Source organism: Galleria mellonella, unplaced genomic scaffold (genome assembly GCF_026898425.1).
Source record: "Galleria mellonella isolate WM207_F2 unplaced genomic scaffold, CSIRO_AGI_GalMel_v1 utg171, whole genome shotgun sequence".
NCBI classification, from domain to species: domain Eukaryota; kingdom Metazoa; phylum Arthropoda; class Insecta; order Lepidoptera; family Pyralidae; genus Galleria; species Galleria mellonella.
Genome location: NW_026442014.1, coordinates 1,270,495 through 1,289,693, shown reverse-complemented (window position 1 = coordinate 1,289,693; position 19,199 = coordinate 1,270,495). Strand labels below are relative to the sequence as shown.

General features: G+C 33.3%; 3 protein-coding genes across 5 annotated transcripts in view; all 3 read right to left on the bottom strand.

Annotated features, from left to right (window-relative positions):
* Positions 1–2,373, bottom strand: part of LOC113513532 (mutS protein homolog 5-like) — a 28,351-nt gene extending 25,978 nt beyond the window's left edge. Inside the window, exons 1-2 of the mRNA XM_052892965.1 lie at positions 2,252–2,373; positions 1,284–1,338 (exon numbers count right to left, since the gene is read on the bottom strand). Of these exons, the coding sequence (XP_052748925.1) occupies positions 1,284–1,338; positions 2,252–2,373 (177 nt within the window). The remainder of the gene's footprint in view (positions 1–1,283; positions 1,339–2,251) is intronic.
* A 1,497-nt stretch (positions 2,374–3,870) lies between these two features.
* Positions 3,871–12,074, bottom strand: LOC113517865 (caveolin-3-like; the record flags this gene model as incomplete). Its single annotated transcript, XM_052892964.1, has 3 exons — positions 3,871–4,304; positions 4,884–5,063; positions 11,724–12,074. Coding segments are annotated over 3 exons (720 nt in total), but the record flags the coding sequence as incomplete, so codon positions are not given.
* A 3,806-nt stretch (positions 12,075–15,880) lies between these two features.
* LOC113518069 (uncharacterized) overlaps positions 15,881–19,199 on the bottom strand; it is a 191,896-nt gene continuing 188,577 nt past the window's right edge. For 2 of the 3 annotated variants that reach the window (XM_052892882.1, XM_052892883.1), the window contains exon 21: positions 15,881–17,711. In XM_052892882.1, coding sequence (XP_052748842.1) covers positions 17,624–17,711 — 88 coding nt within the window. In that variant the 3' untranslated portion in view covers positions 15,881–17,623. Of the gene's footprint in view, positions 17,712–18,917; positions 18,978–19,199 lie in introns of all 3 variants that reach the window. The other variant, XR_008252608.1, reaches the window with a different exon arrangement.

The window sequence follows — 19,199 nt, the reverse complement described above, 5'->3', positions numbered from 1 at the left end:
TACTCAAGCAATCGACTTGTACAAAGTCTCCCTCTGGTTTTAACATATACAAGTTATACAAAAAATAAAAAGTACACAGGCGGAATTCATTATATTTTCTGTTTATTTTCTTTTTTTTTTACAGTATCTATTGATTTAAAAAAGGCGGGAGATTCTGAATTCGGTTGTATTTTTAAGTTTGTTATCTGTAAGGTTATAAACATAAAAATTCAACGTCAGTTGTAAACTGATTTGGAAAATCCTTTTTTTATCTGAAAGATACAAATTTCTATACAAATTTGTGTTATAGAAATTTTATAAAAATCAATTCAGTAATTTAATTTTTTAAATAAAAATAACCGGTATAGCCACAATTGAAGTAATTGGAGTCGTGTTTTGCATTTCACAACACTATTTAAGGCGACAGTATAAAAAAAAAAGTTGAGTTCTTTTTTTAAATAAATTCGATCGTTTCCGAAGTGTCCCCATTGTTCTGCAGGTCAAGGAACAAAACAAAAGGCTGAAAGCTAGAAAGTATAATGGGGTGGCGATCCCCTCATTCGAAACTGTACTGTTATAAAACAACTAATTAATTAGAACGATGGAAATACCCGTATAGCTACATGATACGTGGCCCACTTTTATGGTGGCCATTTCATTTACGTAATTGAATGTGTGTATGGTTAAATGAAGGTTTCAAATCAGTTTTATTATACAGAAGGGTATTTCTTTGTTTATTCTATTTAATCAATTTATATAAAATTAATTTTGCGCTGTTGAAAAGTGTCGTAATAAGGTGGTTACGTTGGCAGTGTGGTTGCAACATTGAATGAGTCACTTCTTCCTTTCGTGAGCGCTGTAAGAGAGGACTAAGGGAATTTAACGTTTGAGGGATGGGAAACAGTGTTCCTTTTAACCCTTAAATACCTGAAGTTTCAAATTTGATACCGGGGTTATAAATCGCATTGGGCGCCTACAATCGATTTTATTTCAACATTTGGTTGTTTACATGTTACCAAATGTTTTTTTTCAAAATAAATATATAAAAATATCGTTTTGTTTTTTTTTTTACTATTTTTCCCCATTAGTAAACACAGTAAAGGGTACACTTAGATATTTTTTAATTTGATTAAAAAAATCTGGCTTTTAAGGGTTAAAACATCAGCAAAGCCTAATCGCGGTTGCCAATCCGCCTGCCAAGCGTGGCAACTACTGACGTTGACGTGTGTGGACGTGTGTGTTAGTTAGTGGACGGTTAACAGCTGATATGGTGATGAAGAGGATACAAAATGGAAAAAATATACCTCTTCGTGCTCAGTCTCATCACTGGTTTCTTGGTTTACATTCTCATTTTCATTTCTGTACACAGAAAAATATATATATATATATATATATAGGTACTTCCTGTAACTTTTTCTATAACACTGGCATTGCTTACAAGCTAACGGTCAACGTAATGGAAAATGGCACGCATCGCACTCCTAATGTATTTGTAGTTTCTGAGTATTATGATTTAAATTAGCTCATGAGAGAGTAAATTCAGATAATTTACTAATATAATAAAATTATGACTGGACGATGTCTATACTTGATTTAAGAAAAAAAAAAACAAATATAAGGAAGCAAAACAAGCTAAAACAATATTTTTAGACACTTTGTCTGTCTATCTATATGTTGGTTTTGGCATCACGCAAAAATTACTGTACTAATTAGGATGCACTTTTCACAGTTGTATTCCTTAAGATGTAACTTGAAAAATTGCTACTCGTATTTCATTGTTTTTCCTATTTCTGAAATCTACGTTTACAAAGTAGCGGGCAAAAAGCTATTTCAAAATAAAACTCAAAAGTTTAAAAGTATTATCAAAATTGATTCAAAATTTTCTAAAATTACATCTTTGTCGCATTTTTTGTATTTAAGTCACATTTTTTTTATATAAAGTTCTATGTCATATCCTAAAGTCATATCTTTAATTTATAATCAAAGCCTTAGTCGTATCATAGTATTATATTTATTTATGCGACTACAAAAGGGAACAATAATATTAATAAATTAAAAATGACTCTACGTATTTATTCTCCTTTCTATCACGCATTAACGTCTGTAGGTAATTTGTGCTAAGTACAAATATTTTAGCCAAGAAAAAAGTATCTACGTGTCAATAAAGTCATCTCCTCAATTTCTTTGTAAATTGATTATAGTTATACTATACTTAGTCTTTCTAGTGTCAAAATTACTGCAGCGTAATATATAGAACATTCCAGAACATTACCTTCTACACTTTGTTATCACGAATTGATTACCGCTTTCATTAGAACCAGTATTAATGCAATTACTGCTTACTGGATACCGAGACACCTTTACCGAGGTTTTATCTGATGATATTTCATTCATTTTATGGTTGTTAACTTTATTTTAAATGTTACAACTGATGAATTGAAAAATACAATCGTCTATTTAAACAAGAGGTTTCAAAAAACAGAATCTCAATCACTGAGTAAGTAATCGCTAAGAGTCGGCACTATCTTATATTAATGAAAATGAAAAAATATTCTGTGTAACCATTTAGCAGTATTAATACATTAAAATAAATAAATATTCATTGTGTTGCACATCTATTTATAATATACTTTTGTGTAAATATTCGATATTGATATATTATAAAAAAACTCTAGCTTTTATATAGTAAAAATGTTAAAATTCAATGAATTGATTGCATAGATATAATATAAATGTTTTTGTTCGAAGTGACACGGGTCTGAGCAGATTCTAGGCTAGACAGGATTTGAATGAAATTTACCCGCCAAAATTATAGCACAGATAATAAATGTATTTACAACAATTACAGTATAAATCACAAAGTACGTAATAACTATATGCATAAATTAAGGATTATAAACTTAGTATAACTACTGGTATAGTATTATATTATCTGTGGTATAACGTACTACGTAGGATAGAAGTACTTGTAGTTTCCTTTGTCTTATCTATAAGGATGGTCATCTTATAGACGAAAATATTTTTGCGGGAACAATAGATTTGAATTGTAATAGTTTTTAATCACATTTTTTTATGTAACTTTTTAAAAAGAATATACAGAACAATTTATAATGAAGTATTTATTTTTATCGTGTTGACCAGTAATTAGTCATTATAACTTGTGGGCGACATGCATATAGCGTGAACGGGTACACCAAGGGTTAGTGGGGCAATAGGCAATGGTTTGCCGATAATAACGAAATAAGAGGTGAATTGTTCCACATTTCGATTTTGTAACGATAAAGTTTCCAACAATATTACGAGCATGAAGTAAAATTATATGGTTAAGTATAAAATCGATACCAGACCGGTCATAACTGGGTGCAGCGGTCTCACCTTCCGATGGTTGCGAGCTTCATGCTAGCACTGTACAGATATTGTTGCCTGTTTATACTGTAACGGAAGAGTAATATAGTTTAATATTATACCTAATTAAGTATAACAATCCGTAGTCTAGTACAGTGAGTTTTGCTTAGTTCTGGACTGTATAACACTTCCGCATACGGTAGATAGATAGATAAATAATCTTTATTGTTTCTTCCAAAAGATTACAATAGTAAACTTATTACAGATATATATATAAATAATTACAAGAAAATATTACACTGAGAAAATAACGGGCGGTCTTATCGCTGAGAGCGATCTCTTCCAGGCAGCCTTTGGATAGGTAAAAGTAATTATAAACTGTGACTGGAGGCATGAAACTCAGTTCGTATTGAATTTATAAATATTTTTGTAATAGCAGTAAATAAAACTACTAGATAATTAAAGAGAATTTTTATTTTTCAAAATTGTACTTTTATTTCAAATATTTATTCAAAATTCACATTTTAATTAGGTACTTATATTTATTTTTGATATTTTATTTATCGATACTTTATCAGTGCCTACATAATATCTTTTGATTTGCGAAACATTTATTTTACAAGTACGTTAACTATTAAAGGCACTTATGGTATACATAAAGGACTCGCTTAATATTTTATTTCATTAATATAATTTATTTATTATTAAAAAATTTAAAAGTCACTTAAACGATCAATAGTTCTTAGTGACACACGGATTTAACACAAAATCTTATTCTAAAGTCTTTCACATTAAATAACTAAGAGGTCTTTTTCTTCGGGCGCGTCTTTGCGGAAGTTGATTCGGATATGGCGACAAATATGGCCGACGGCTTCAGCTGTCGGCACCAGAGTGGCGGCCATGCAGGACGCGACCATGGTACGCAGCGAAGCGAAGTAGATCTTTACGCAGCGTAGACATGGCGCCGTACACCAAATTTGCTGTTGATTTATAAATTTAGTCGATTAGTCATGAATTTGAAAAATCTCAAATGTTTCAAATTTATTTTTCCTATTGACGTGTTTTGTCTTTTTCTTTTGCTCTAAATTCTCAAATTACAAGACAGTGGGGTTGACTTTTAGATGCCATTTCTCTTAATACCTATTTGAATTTGATAATTACTAAACAGCAATATATATATATATATATATATATATATATATATAATCTTAATTTTTACTACATAATTTTTTACTTATAGCCGTATAGTTTCGGCACAGAATGGGCCCCCTTCCTTTCCCATGGGTGTCGTAACAGTCGACTAAGAGAACTGTTTATGAATGAATGATATACTTAAAATATATAAATTATCTAATATGCGAAATAGCCAACGTACTGTCCTTGGCTACTTCGCATATTAGATATGTACTGATAAGATAACACTCCTTTCAATTATTATGTTTATTTTCTGCGGAAAGTTTTTACCAGCTCTCAGGTTACGGTCTTTAGAAAATTGTTAGTATCTGGGTCATTACGTGAATTGCCAGCGATTTTCTGTTTAAAGTTATAAAGAGACTAACCTCAAAGGCGAGGCAGGCGAAGCCGCAGCCCAGCAGCAGGGCGCAGGGCGGCGCGAGTAGGACCGCGAGGCAGGTGTAGCACCAGTTGCGCGCGTACCCGAAGCACAGCGTGCTCAGCCGCCACGCGCACTCCGGACTACGAGCGCCCTCCGGCTCCCCGATTATATCGTCCCATACTATCTACACACACGAATTAAAAAATGTTACTTTTTTTTAAATTTAATTAGCATGCAAATACATTAAAAAAAAACTATGGATTTCGACCTCCACGTGGTTTCCCCTGGAAATCATCGTGAACAATTCTTGTTGAATTCGTCACGATGGGCTAACTGACGTACTTCATCCTCACCTATCATCCTTCACTGGTGCCCTGCTGGTGTATACCGATAGCGCGGGTGGGGTTGCCATTCCATTATCACCCATTAAAAAACACAGGATTTTCCTAGCCTGGCCTCCATGGCTGTGCATCAATATATAATCTATATGAATCTTGTATATGCATCTGTATATTTTTGTTGTTTTGGTTTTTATTATTTATAATAATAAATTATTATAAATAATATAATAACTATACCATTGTAGGGGGAAAGGGATTATTTGTAACAGGAGCGGTCTAATTAGTAGCAATGTAACCTAAAAAAACTAAACCACAGATAATATATATGAAAATAGGTATAAAGTAGGTGCTTATGCTCAATTAACCTCAATAACACTTGAAAAACCATTTTACAGAAATACAAACATTTCAGTCTAACTGCTATTCAAAATAGTTCGAGCAATAAGTCAACGTCCGTGTATCAAATTACTTGTACAAATAGTTTGTTTTTCATGCATGCCCCACCAGCCATGGAAATGGTCAGGGCAATGGGCTGCCATAATTTCTCCATAGAAATGGGGGAATGAGCAGTAATATTTATTTCACGGTTTGTATTTGAAATGTTTGTTTCATTGACGACTTCAGCTATAGCGATTAATGGTTTACTAGTTTTTGCCCGCAACTTCATACGCTTGGTTTTGGGGAGTTTTACTCGTTTACGGGTTGAATTTAAAAAATACTATCATATTGTTAATTTATAAAGAACTTGTCTGCAAAATTTTATACATACATATCTGTCACGCCTGGCTTTCATTAGAGTAGGCAGAAACAATGAATCGACAAATGCTTCTGGGAGACAGGCGTGACAGATATAAAGAGGAAAAAAAATATTTTTTGTTTGTAATGTATATATATATATATATATATATATATATATATATATATATATATATATATATATATATATATATATATATTCTATAATTGAAATATTTTTTAAAATCAATTAAGTATTTTTTAAGTTTCTTCATTACAAAAAAAAACAAATTTTTCCTCTTTATATTATTTATGGCAGTGTTTTTCAATCTTTTTCAACGCGGGACCCCCTTTGTATGTAAAAATATCTTGCGAACCCCCTACTCTTCGCGGTTTCGAACCTGTCTTTATTTTATTATAGCACAATTATTTATATTCCAAGTTAGGTATGGATTAAATAAAATAAATAAATAATACGTATTGAAGTATCTAAAAGAGATATCGATTACTTTATGAAACTATTGTTTTTTCATTGCTTTGTGACCTTCCGCGACTATCTTGTAGATACCTCGGGGACCCACCAAAGGGTCACGACCCACACTTTGAAAAACATTGATTTGTGGCTTGTGTACACGATAATTGTGTTCTATAGAAAATCTATATGTATTTTATTATTTCAACCGTTAAGTGTCCACTGCTGGGGGAAAGGGATTGTAAGCAATGGAGTTTCACAGCCCCATTGTTAGCAATATGCTTTATTAGGTCAACCTCCACGTGGTTCCCCTTGGAAACCATCGTGAACAATTCTTGTTGAATTCGTCACGATGGGCTAACTGACCTGCTTCATCCTCATCTATCATCCTTCACTGGTGCCCCGCCGGTGTATACCGATAGCGCGGGTGGGGTTACCATTCCATTATCACCCATTAAAAAAAGTGTCCACTGCTGGAAATTGGCGGGCGGGTTCGCAGTTAGGCTTTTAGATGTTTTATGTGGGCTGCTGCCCATCCCTCGCCCACCCTTAGTCGCCTCTTACAACACCTACGGGAAAAGAAGGGCTGGGCTATTCTATACCGGGACACACACGGCATAGGATAGGATATGCATAATCTGTAGTTTATTACTGGCCAGTGGTCAGTGGTCAAGTAATGTATGGTCAAATAAACTAATAATTACCCATGGGTAATTACCCATTAACGTGTCCTTATTGCCTTGTGGTCTAGAGATGAGCATTAGCTTCTGGCAAGGAAATTTAATTTAATGTCGAAATAATGCAAGATGTCATAAGCGACATCTACGGGAAAAGAAAGGGAATAGAATATACTGTATCGCCTCATAGAAATTACCTACCTTCGTATGCCTACCTCAGTACAACAGCAGCATGACAAAGCGGCCATATAAAGAGTGTGTTGCAGACATGAAAGTACCTATACTTCATAATTCGTTCGTCAACCCTTAAGAAATGAAATCCTTGACACGCAAGTCGGATTCGCCTATAGGATTCCGTACTATTATATTTCTTGTAATTCCTAAATGTTTTGTTCACTTTCAATCTTTTGGAATTTCGGACAATCAAACTTTGCAGGAATAAAATATATTTGTTGTTGGTGGACATTTGCCATCTACATCATTTATATCTATGTATTAACTAATGTATACATTCCTGTTACTCCATGCGAGTGGACATCTGTAGGCAGCCATTTTTAGTTACACCAAACTCCTAATTAAACCTTCAGAAATATAACTGTGAAAATTGCATCGAATTTGGTGCTGTACTTTTTACGTAATGTTGGAACAAGCATACAAATACAAAGTAAAAAAAATATTGTTTTGGCATTTTATGGTTTTATTATTATTATTATTTTTTATTTTATTTTAAATATCTTCCATGTACAGACATAGTCTAGTAACAATTTTATTTAATATTTTGTAAGATTAAATTTAATTAGATATTATTTTTCTTAGGACCATATCACTGGCAACCTTAAAATACAAATTTGTTCATTTTGTTTAATTCAGCTAACATTAGTACATTATGTGACTGCCGACATTTGAGGTCCTGTCACTTATCCTATTTTTTTTGTTGTTGGATGAAAATGGATTGGTAACCCCGCCTGCGCTAACTGGATACGCTGGCGGAGCACCAGTGAAGGGTGATCGATGAGAATGAAAACAGGCCAGTTAGCCCGTCATGATGAATTCATCATGAAGAATTAATCATGACAGTTTCCAGGGGGGACCGCGTGGTGATCGACCTGGTTAGGTATATTGCTAGCAATGGGATTTTTAGTCTCCATTACTAACAACCCCTTTCCCCCCGACACTTATCCTATTAGTCGTCAATTCCTGACCATTATTATAGTAGCAGAAATAATAATGTTAGCGGAATTAAACAAAATAATATATAGTCAAGTAGCCAGTATATATAATCGTAGGGGTTCCCACATTTTCAGCTCTCAGCTACGGAACCCTGGATAGTGAAAGAAAAAGGTGAAGAAGTGGTCATCGCGTGACCGTAGGGGAGTTCATAACGGGTGGGCACGATAACACCATGGGCGGGCAAGTAGCGGCCTGAAGCTCACTAAATTGAGATCTACTGATTACGGGCATCGACCTTTCAATATTTTTTGTCTGACTAGTTTTTTATGGTATCTAAATTATATTAATATTATAAATGTGAAACTTTATGGGGATGGATGGATGGAATTTGTTACTCTTTTACGCAAAAACTACTAAACGAATTGGGATAAAATTTAGTAAATTAGTACGCAATATTCTAATTTAGTACATAATTATCATCACATCCGCCTTTAACTGTCCACTGCTGAACACAAGCCTCCCCTTGGGAAGTTTTATCAGTTAGGCTTTAGAGATGTTTTAAGAGGGATGTACTGCCCATCCCTTGCCATCTCTTAGTCGGCTTTGACGACGCCCACGGGAAAGGAAGGGGTATTTTTTTTTATGCGTGAAAATAGCATGGTTACCCCGCCTGCTTTATCGGTATACACTAGCGGCGTACCAGTTAGCGGTGATAGGTGAGGATGAAAAGGCAGGTCAGTGAGCCCATTGTGACGAATTCAATGATAAATCGATCACGATAGTTTCCAGGGGGAACCGCGTGGTGGTCGACCTGATAGGGTATATTGATAGCAATGGGGACTAAACTCCTCATTATAAATCCTTTCCCCCCGAAAGGATGGGGTGGCCTATTCCATGTCGGGACCACACGACCAATTTAGCACATAGGATACTTTACAAACTGACTTTACGCGAGCAAATCTGCAGGATACAGCTAGTAGTAATATACTTTTAAAATCTAATTTAATATAACATAATAGACTAAAAGATCTGTCAGGTCTATTAATAATATTTACATTCACCACAAAATCGATGGCAAATTTATTGGAAGACAATATTTTGTTTTCGGGTAGAATCGATCTCGTTTTACACCATACATCGGCCTCGAAACATTGGGGGTACTTGATTATGGTTAAAAATAAACGTTCGACAATGACACTTTCAATTAAAATTACTCAGTTCAAGGCCACAAATAGCCATTTACCTATTTATTAAATATCTTTTCATCTTGACCTTGTATTCTGTATAAAAGGAAGAATTATAATTGCATATTAATAATTTACTTTAATAATAGTGTGTGTGTAACATAAATATGAACATGAAATTATAGTACTTGTATCGTCCCAAACGGCGCTTCAATCAATCGTTTATTCGATTCTTAATCGAATGTTCACACACCTCGCGGATATGAAGCGATTACATTATTTTACCAGAGGGAGACTTTGTGCAAAAGTCGATTGCTTGGGTACCTCTGTTCCATTCGTGTTTCAACCGTGAAGCAGTTGTGTTTGCATGGCTGTGTTTCGGTTTAAAGGGTGGGATATGGCGTGAATTTACAGGGTACAGAGAGCAACGCATGCGGGGTATCATGGGCGAAACAGTATACTCTGTTATGTCCATGGTACTGCTCATGTCTATAGGCGACGGTTACCACTTTCCATCAGGTGGGCCGTCAGCTTGTTTGCCATTCTAAGTAGTATAAAAAAAAGAGTAAAATGTAAAGTGTACTTGCTTACTATGTTTTGCTGGATGACATGATGTCTAGGAGCAGCAAAACTGATGGCTTTCTTAATAGAAAGTGGTAACCGATAATTTAACTTGCCTAAATAATATCAATTTAGAATGGCAAACAAACTGACGGCCCACCTTATGGACAGTGGTAATTATGGCTTCTAGAGGTAAACAGTATGGATATGACAGCCATGTTTTGCTCATGATACCTTGCCATGTGTAGTCTTAAAGAGGAGTAACGTGCTATACCTCTGTACCCTGTAAATTCACTGCCATATCCCACCCTTCAAACCGAAACACAGCCATGCAAACTCAACTGCTTCACGGTTGAAACACGAATGGCACAGAGGTACCCAAGCAAACGACTTTTGTACAAAGTCTCCCTCCCTCCCTGTGGTGTACTATATATATATATATATATATATATATATATATATATATATATATATATATATATATACTATATATATTATATGAGTGACGGGGCACCAGTGAAGGGTGACAGGTGAGGATGAAGGCAGGTCAGTTCGCTCATAGTGATCAATTGAACAAGAATTAACCATCATGGTTTCCAGGGAGAACCGTGTGGAGGTCGACCTGGTGGGGTGTATTAGCAATGGGGCTGTTAAATCTCATTAATAACAATCCCTTTACCCCCGAATACTATATATTAGTACTTTATATATCTGTAGAGTGTAGACACTAGATATAGTAGACATTCTGTAAATGAATGTAGCTAAATTTAACCTAAGGTTACCGGGGAATTGTATGCGACGTTTGACCTTTCTGTCCCCTTTGCCTTCCACTTTATTTCACGAGCTATTACTTCAAATGTAAATAGCATTTCCGGTGGCGAAATCCGTTTCTATTTTAAGGGTTAACACGTTATAAATTAGCATAAAAATAATTAAGTATCCGTTGCAAGTAGAAATTTCCAGAGGGAGACTTTGTACAAAAGTCGTTTGCTTGGGTACCTCTGTCCCATTCGTGTTTCAACTGTGAAGCAGTTGTGTTTGCATGGCTGTGTTTCGATTTTGAAGGGTGGGATATTGCGTGAATTTACTGGGTACAGAGGAATAACACCTGAGTCCTCAGGAATGGCAACGCATGGGGGGTATCATGGGCGAAACAGTATACTCATTTATGTCCATGGTACTGCTCATGTCTATAGGCGACGGTTACGACTTTCCATCAGGTGGGCCGTCAGCTTGTTTGCCATTCTAAGTTGTATAAAAATAAAAAATAAAAAATTCTAAAGTGCATAAGTATGAAAAATATAAGTTTGTGACAGCTCGATCTGATTACGCTACGATCCTGTATCTCTCAGCTGATGAATTGATTACAGCGATGCGAGAGATACGTATTCGAATTCTGAAATATTTTTTTTAATGAATTCATCTGGGGGGAAAGGGATTGTTAGTAATGGAGACTGAGAATCCCATTGCTAGCAACATACCCAGCGCGACTTCCTCACGGTTCTCCCTGGTAACTATCATGGTTAATTCCTGATGAATTCATCATGATGGGCTAACTGGCCTGTTTTCATTCTCATCTATCACCCTTTACTGGTGCTCCGCCAGCGTATTCCGTTAGCGCAGGCGGGGTTACCATAACATTTTCACCCATAAAAAAATACCTTTTATTTCTAAAGAAAATAAAGATAAATAAGTATAACTTACCTGCACGTGTTGATTAAGATTGTTAGGATCCCTATCCTCTAGCGCTTCCTGTATTCCACCTTCCGGTTTTGTTGTGGGCATGTTTGACGGCGATATTCGTTCCGGAGCCCTATACAACGGTTCCGGCACCAGTTCCGGTACCGGAGTGGGTATCAAAACCGGCGGGGCGGACGCCGGTTCCGGTACCTCCGGGAACAGTTTGGCTTTGTATTCGCACGCAACGCACTGTCGGGACGTTGAACGTGATAACTTTGGGACGGCGGCACCGCCGGACCCAAGCGGCACGTCTTCAAATGCCACGGTCGACGGTGTGTACTCTCCTTTACAATTAGATTTCTTAAAAAATGTTATTTATAATTTTTATATTTAGAATTCCGTTAATTGTAGATTATGAATTATTTAAAATTCTATTTTTAAATTTGTCTATAAAATTTAATAAAAACTAATGTTCTTTGTCAATGAAGCTATTGATATATTTTTTTTAATTATATTAACAAATTAATTGTTTTAAAATATTGGCAATATTGCGATATAGTCAGTGAGTTGCTAGTGTCCGAAGTAAGTTTTCGTTACGTGACGTAACGAGCAGCGCGCTGCAATGACTCTGTGAAACTGAATGTTTTCCCTCCAAGTTTCATTAGATTTTCTGCGCATGTCCAAATTTAAAAATGATGTTTATTTCTTTAGCCATATATTTTACTTCTTATGTATAACCATATAAAACTTTGTTCCTAAAAAGAAATATTGTAAGGAATAAGTAAATAGCGTATAATTTTGTCATACTGCGACTGTTGTCACCTTTTATCAGGTCTGTCTTTAATCCCCGGTCGACCGTCGAATGGGCGACCGGAAGATGATTGGGGTTACCCAATCGAGGGCCGACGTCTTTATTCTCTCAGTACCAGTCTTAGGCCGTCATCTTACTTTATGTCCCCTAATTTGTATTCTATCCTGATATTTATATACTCAGGGTGTCCAATATAGCAGCCATCCTGCCATCCATATCTATATTTATTATATAAATATATATATTTATTATATTATAAGCGAAAATATATTAATTATTTAGCAGCTTGTACTTGTCACAATAAGCGCTTAGATAGTAACCAGATAAATCGATAACAAAATATATTAATAGATTGTATGTAAGGCGACGCATTTACGTATTTTGTTAAAAAGTGGACAGGTTGTTGTCCTTGACAGAGTACGGAGTGTGTTCGAAATTCAAATTTTAAAAATATGTCTGTCTAATATTCCAGGTGCTTCATTTTTTATTCCTTCAAGCTATTAAACACTGGAATATACTCCCGCTTGACATAAGATCTACCATAAGCAAGCCAGCTTTTAAACACAAATTGCGCACCTATTTCTTAGAAAAATCACTTTCCCTTTAAGCTTCTCTTTCTTCTGCTGGTTACTATGTTTGAGTCATAGATTACTATTTGCTCTTCTATCGCAGTTGTTTCATTTGATTGTTTTATATTGTTATATTTTATGTATTTATTTATGTATGTATATATTTATTTATTTAATATATTATGTGTATATTTATATTATATAAATTTATAAAGTATTTAGCTTTATTTTTCCTCGATTTAAAAACGTACGTAGTTCTCGGTTTGCCCAATGGTTAACTGGTTGAGAACACCGTCTATGTACATTTGGCGTTAAGTCCGCCAAATGTACATAGAATTTTACTGTGCACTAAAGAATAAATAAATAAATATTTCGGTCAACCATAATGACCACACCTAAGTGGTCTGTTATGTCCATGGCGAATGAATGAATAATATCTCTTTATTGTTTTCGTCAAAGAACGATACAGATTAAAAAGAATAACAATATGTACACAAACATAATAATTACTTACATAAACTTAACTCAGGATATACTGAATTTACAGGGTACAGAGGAATAACACCTGAGTCCTCAGGAGTGGCAACGCATGGGAGGTATCATGGGCGAAACAGTATACTCTGTTATGTCCATGGTACTGCTCATGTCTATAGGCAACGGTTACCACTTTCCATCAGGTGGGCCGTCAGCTTGTTTGCCATTAAAAGTTGCATAAAAAAAAAAATTAAGCACCTTTTATTTATAATAACATGAACTTTCTTTAATACATAAATCGATTGTAGACACACTATTGTAGTAAGACATCTCAACGTGTATACCTGTTTATCGTAGGTTTAACTTTTTTTTTATCAGAGACGGCTTTTGATAAATAGACCAAGAAGTTTTGACGATTCAAAAATTACCAATAATGAAGATATTTATTTATTTATTTAACTCTTTATTGCACCATAAATAAAAATATACAATGACAAGTGAATAATTCAAGTGAAATACAGTAACTTAAATACAGATTGAAATATACAACATAAAGGTACAAAAGGCGGTCTTATCGCTAGGGCAATCTCTTACAGACGACCTTTAGTTAAGGGAGAACAGATAGAAAAGGGCAGGTGGCGCAAGAGTGAATTAATAATTTTCGTGCATAAAATACATAAATATTTACTTTTGCTACTACTATAGTATTTCAATATATTTTTTATTTTTCACCACATATAGGGAAAATATGGATATACAGTAGGTACACTGATTATTGCCAATTTTAGTAAACATTCCTGATATATTTTCAATCAGTCGACTGTAATCCTTCATCATCATCATCATCTCAGCCATTAACTGTCCACTGCTGACCATAGGCTTCTCCAATAGATTGCCATAATGAACGGTCCTGAGTTACCTGCATTCTCTAAGACTTTGCAATGCATTTGAGGTCGTCACTCCATCTAGCGTGAGATCGTTCTATTGCCTCCTACTGCGTTTATCCGTACGGAGTCGCCACTCAAGAACCTTTATATAATCCTTACTTATAGATGTGAATGTGAGTTTGTTTTTTTGTTACCTTATAGAGTCTTAACGGCTTAGTTAACTAATGAAATGAATACTATGAAATATATATATATATATATATATATATATATATATATATATATATATATATATATATATATATATATATATATATATATATATATATATATATATATATATAAACTACTTTTTATCACGGTCCGTAAACATATCCAGGTCATGCGAGCGTAGTCGCGGGTCAAAGCTAGTAAGTGTATAAACCTTTTTATACTAACAATTTATTAATTTTATGGATGCATCAAGTCATAAAACACAAGTGCAATGAGAGACATTTTCTTGCATATTTCTTTTAAATGTTACACTGACATTCTAAAAGGTCCTTTGTGGAAAGGGGAATGAAATGACAACAGTATTGTTTGTAATATAAATGTTTATTATTTTGAATAAACAATGGCTTATATACTAATATTATATACATGCACCGTTTAATTTATATACAATTCTTGGAAGAATATAAAATGTTATGATTAGTATATGTATAGGATGTTGACAGAGTTGTGCGTAATTCCCGCACGCGGATTCGGCCCATGAGTGAATTCTGCCCTTGAGTGAATTCTGCCCATGATACTGCTTCATACAAATATGTAATATAATGTACTGACGCTCTTTTATATAAGATACTTGCATATTTATTTAAACTTTATTGACCAATAAAATGTGGTACAAAAGGCGGATTTAATACTATAGGCATTCTCTACTAGTCAACCTTTAGGATGAGCAGAGATACTCAATGGCGGTTTAAAAAAATATATTTTAGTACAAGATCATAAATATTGGATTTCATATACTAAAGCATAAAAATATGGAATTTCTAGAAGCGAGATACATGACGCGTTTAAGTGTTCCGCGAAAATATCGCTTGCTGGCGGGGCAAACTCGCGTGCAGGGGCAAAATACACTTTTCACTCTGAGAGCACCTTACAATAATACTGGTTTTGATGCTTCATATTTTTTATACTATATAGACCTTCGTATTTGTAGATTTAATGGAATATCAAATGTCTACAATTCAACTTTAGGATTATTTTTGTAAAATATTCCAGTTGCATACAAAGCGAAAACTATTATTTTTTTTATGCAACTTAGAATGGCATACAAGCCTACCTGAAACCACTTCAGCCGTAAATATTATACAGTACTTTTTATTTTTAAATTTACATTCATTTTTAACCTTATCTATGTATATGTATAACGGCAAATTTTCTGAACTTACTATGTTAGTCGTCTCCAACATTTTTTTTTTTTATTTTATTAATATTTATATATTGTACTATTTGAAAAGAAATGAGTTAATTTTGAATGTATATATACACATTTAACAAATATAGTAAATAGATTCTTTTATAAATAGCACCAAAACCAGTACAATCTTGTATATTTACTATGTAAATAAATATATATTATTTTTTACATTGAGCATGGAATGACCTATATTGATACTTAAACTCATCATTCTCAGTCATTTATGTGGATAATGCAAGAGTATTTGTTAATATTTAAATTTATATGTTTGCATTATTAAATAGTTTCACTTTAGTTGTTACGTACAGCAACATATTAAAAATTTCACATTGATTAATATATATAAAAAATATATATAAAAAAAAATATGTAAATTTAATATTTTATATGAAAGTTTATATAACACAATATTGTGAATTATATGAAATTTAGAAATAGTAATTATAAATAAAAAATCTTTATTTTATTTTCTAGACATTTCAATTAATGAAGATAGAAATAACAACACGTGGCGTGGCCTTTGCTGTTAACCCTGCTGCGGCGCACCTCGGTCACACCTATCCGAACGGGGGGCAGATCGGACGGGGGGCGAGTTTACCCGCTTTGATATGATTGATTGACGAGGGAAAGGTTATAGCGCTCATAAAAGGGACGGTAAATATCAATTCATTAAAACAAAAACATCATTCCACTATTCAGAAGTGCGTAATATATACCCGTTACTTGCTTTATTGTGTACATGGTTGAGAGTATTAAGATATGATTAAAATTACGTGCTTAGTTATAGAATACAAAAAAATAATAATAGACTTACGGTATAATACATTTTATATTATTTTAAAACAGATTTTAATGATATTAATTTTCATTATTTTTTGTTAATAACTTTTTAAATATTGATAAAAAAAAAAAACTGTTAAATTCTATTAACGAATATTATATTTTAATGGAAGTTCTGAATACATTCATTTCAAATATTATTTAGAATTAAGTCACCCATGTAAAATCATATTATTAGCACCTGTTTTTACCAATCTTTAGTTTCTAAAGTCTACATTAAAGCTTCAGTATTCATATACAATGGAAGACAATAGATATAGCATTATTAGTGTTTATTAATTAAATTCTAAATTCAACTTTAATTTTTATTATATATTTTACCTATCTAACATCCTAAAATACGTACAATTTTATACAAGAAATATTAAAGCACTTTTCGGAGTAATATCGCAATAAATGAAATTAAAATGTACAGTATTCATATCTGCGCTACAGACGCGATATTTTTTTTAAATTCATAACAGATTGCCGAAAAGTTACGTACAAAAGTAATTATGTTTTAAAAGGTAAGACTTGGTACTTACTCCAGAATTAGGGTCATTCGAATGACCCACAAAAAAGTTCTCACGTGACACATTACGTTCATTGATTCCATCTTTTGTTAATTCCTGCACTCGTATTGAAATATTCAAATAACGAATATTTCTAATACGTCAATGTTGGAATTAATCTGATCAACTATCTGAGCATCTTTAGAACCATGCTAATTTCCAAATTTATAAATTAAAACATACAATAATAATGATATATTACGATAATATTTTTAACACATAAATAAGAGGTCTACAAATTCTTTCGATATAAAATTAATTTCCAGTCAGAGCTACGTATTTTTAGTAATATATTGACAGAACACGTCCGCACCGTTTAGCGGTCCACTAGTGAGTGACGACTGTTCGGCGCGGTCCAGAGGGCCGGAGGGTGGGGACAATAGCGGGCTCTTCCGGTTCCTCTTTTGTAGACTCCCTGCAGATATTATGGGCATACGCAGGGTTAATAAACAGAAACAATTAAATAACAATATATTTTGTTATACAATTTGCATTGTGTGCTAATTAAACACCAAAAACAGGTTATAATCGGTTTTAAATTTACAGTGATTAATTATTTATTAATTAAATTGATTACAATATATAGGAATAATTAATACAAACATGGTATAATGCATGCATTTTAAGTTACACTACTATATACTTAATTATTTAAAAAAAGCTTGCATACATTTTGCACCAACATGCAAAGCTTGTCTGTTCGGCCATCTTATTTTGACCATTTTGATTGGCAATTATAAAACAAATAAATAAAATCTTAGTGGTAACTATAACCAAAAACTATGGCGGTAACATACAAATGTACTAATAAAAGCATTAAAAGTACAATATTTCTTTTGGGATAACGGAAATTAAACAATAAAATATAGGGATAAGGTGTACAAAAGAGATTATTTAATAATTAGGATTAAATTTAACAATAACCGCTTGTTATGTTGGCATGAAAGTTTAACAATACAATTCATCGCTGTCGTTTCCAAAAATTGTAGAATTAATATTTATAAAATTATAGGATTTACTTTATATTTTTTATTTAGTCATTGATGGAATTTAAACCTGAAAAAGAAACCTAATTTACATTATCTTTTTCCTTTATAATTCTGATTTACTGAATCAGTTAAAGAATCAGAACAGCCATTATATTCGTATTTATGAAATGAAAAAAATATTCAATACAATTTGTAAGTTGTATTAAATGCATAACAAAAAAAAAATGTTTATTCATAATATTATTAAGATGTCTCAGTTAAAAAATGATATTGATACATATCATAAAGGACTTAGTTACTCTATTGTGTAAAATTTCCAGTTTGAATAAACTGGGTGCATAGATTTCACAGAATCATTTTTTGTATTAAGTGACATGCCTAAAACTTAATACCAACACATAAATACTACTTTGGCGGGAATTGTCTGTGACAGTGACAAATTTCAGCATTGAAGTCATAGATTAAGGAGAATGACAGATACTATATCTGTCATTCTCTTTCTACGATTTCGGCGATGAATTGTATACAGCAAAATTAAAAAAAAATTGGAATGCTTTTTAAATTGTTGTCATGCGGTCATTGTTATTCATTGGAATATGTACAAATCTAATAAGCATTATCCAAGCACTCACCGTATTGGGTAGGCGTAAGGCGGTTAAAGGTTAGATAGCTCTACGACCGGTAATCACCACCTTTGGAGAGACACGTTATGTTTAATTGTTAGCCAATTTGGAACTAATTTGGAAATTTCAATGAAGCGAACATGCTTTGAAGGCTTAATAATTCTTTTACACGCACTTGTAATCTACACTTATTAATCTAAAGTTATGTCTAATGGTTTTACAATAGCTCTTTAGGAGTATTTGTAGCTATTTTAGACTGTATAAATAAAAGTCTGGTCGCTAAAGTTGTAT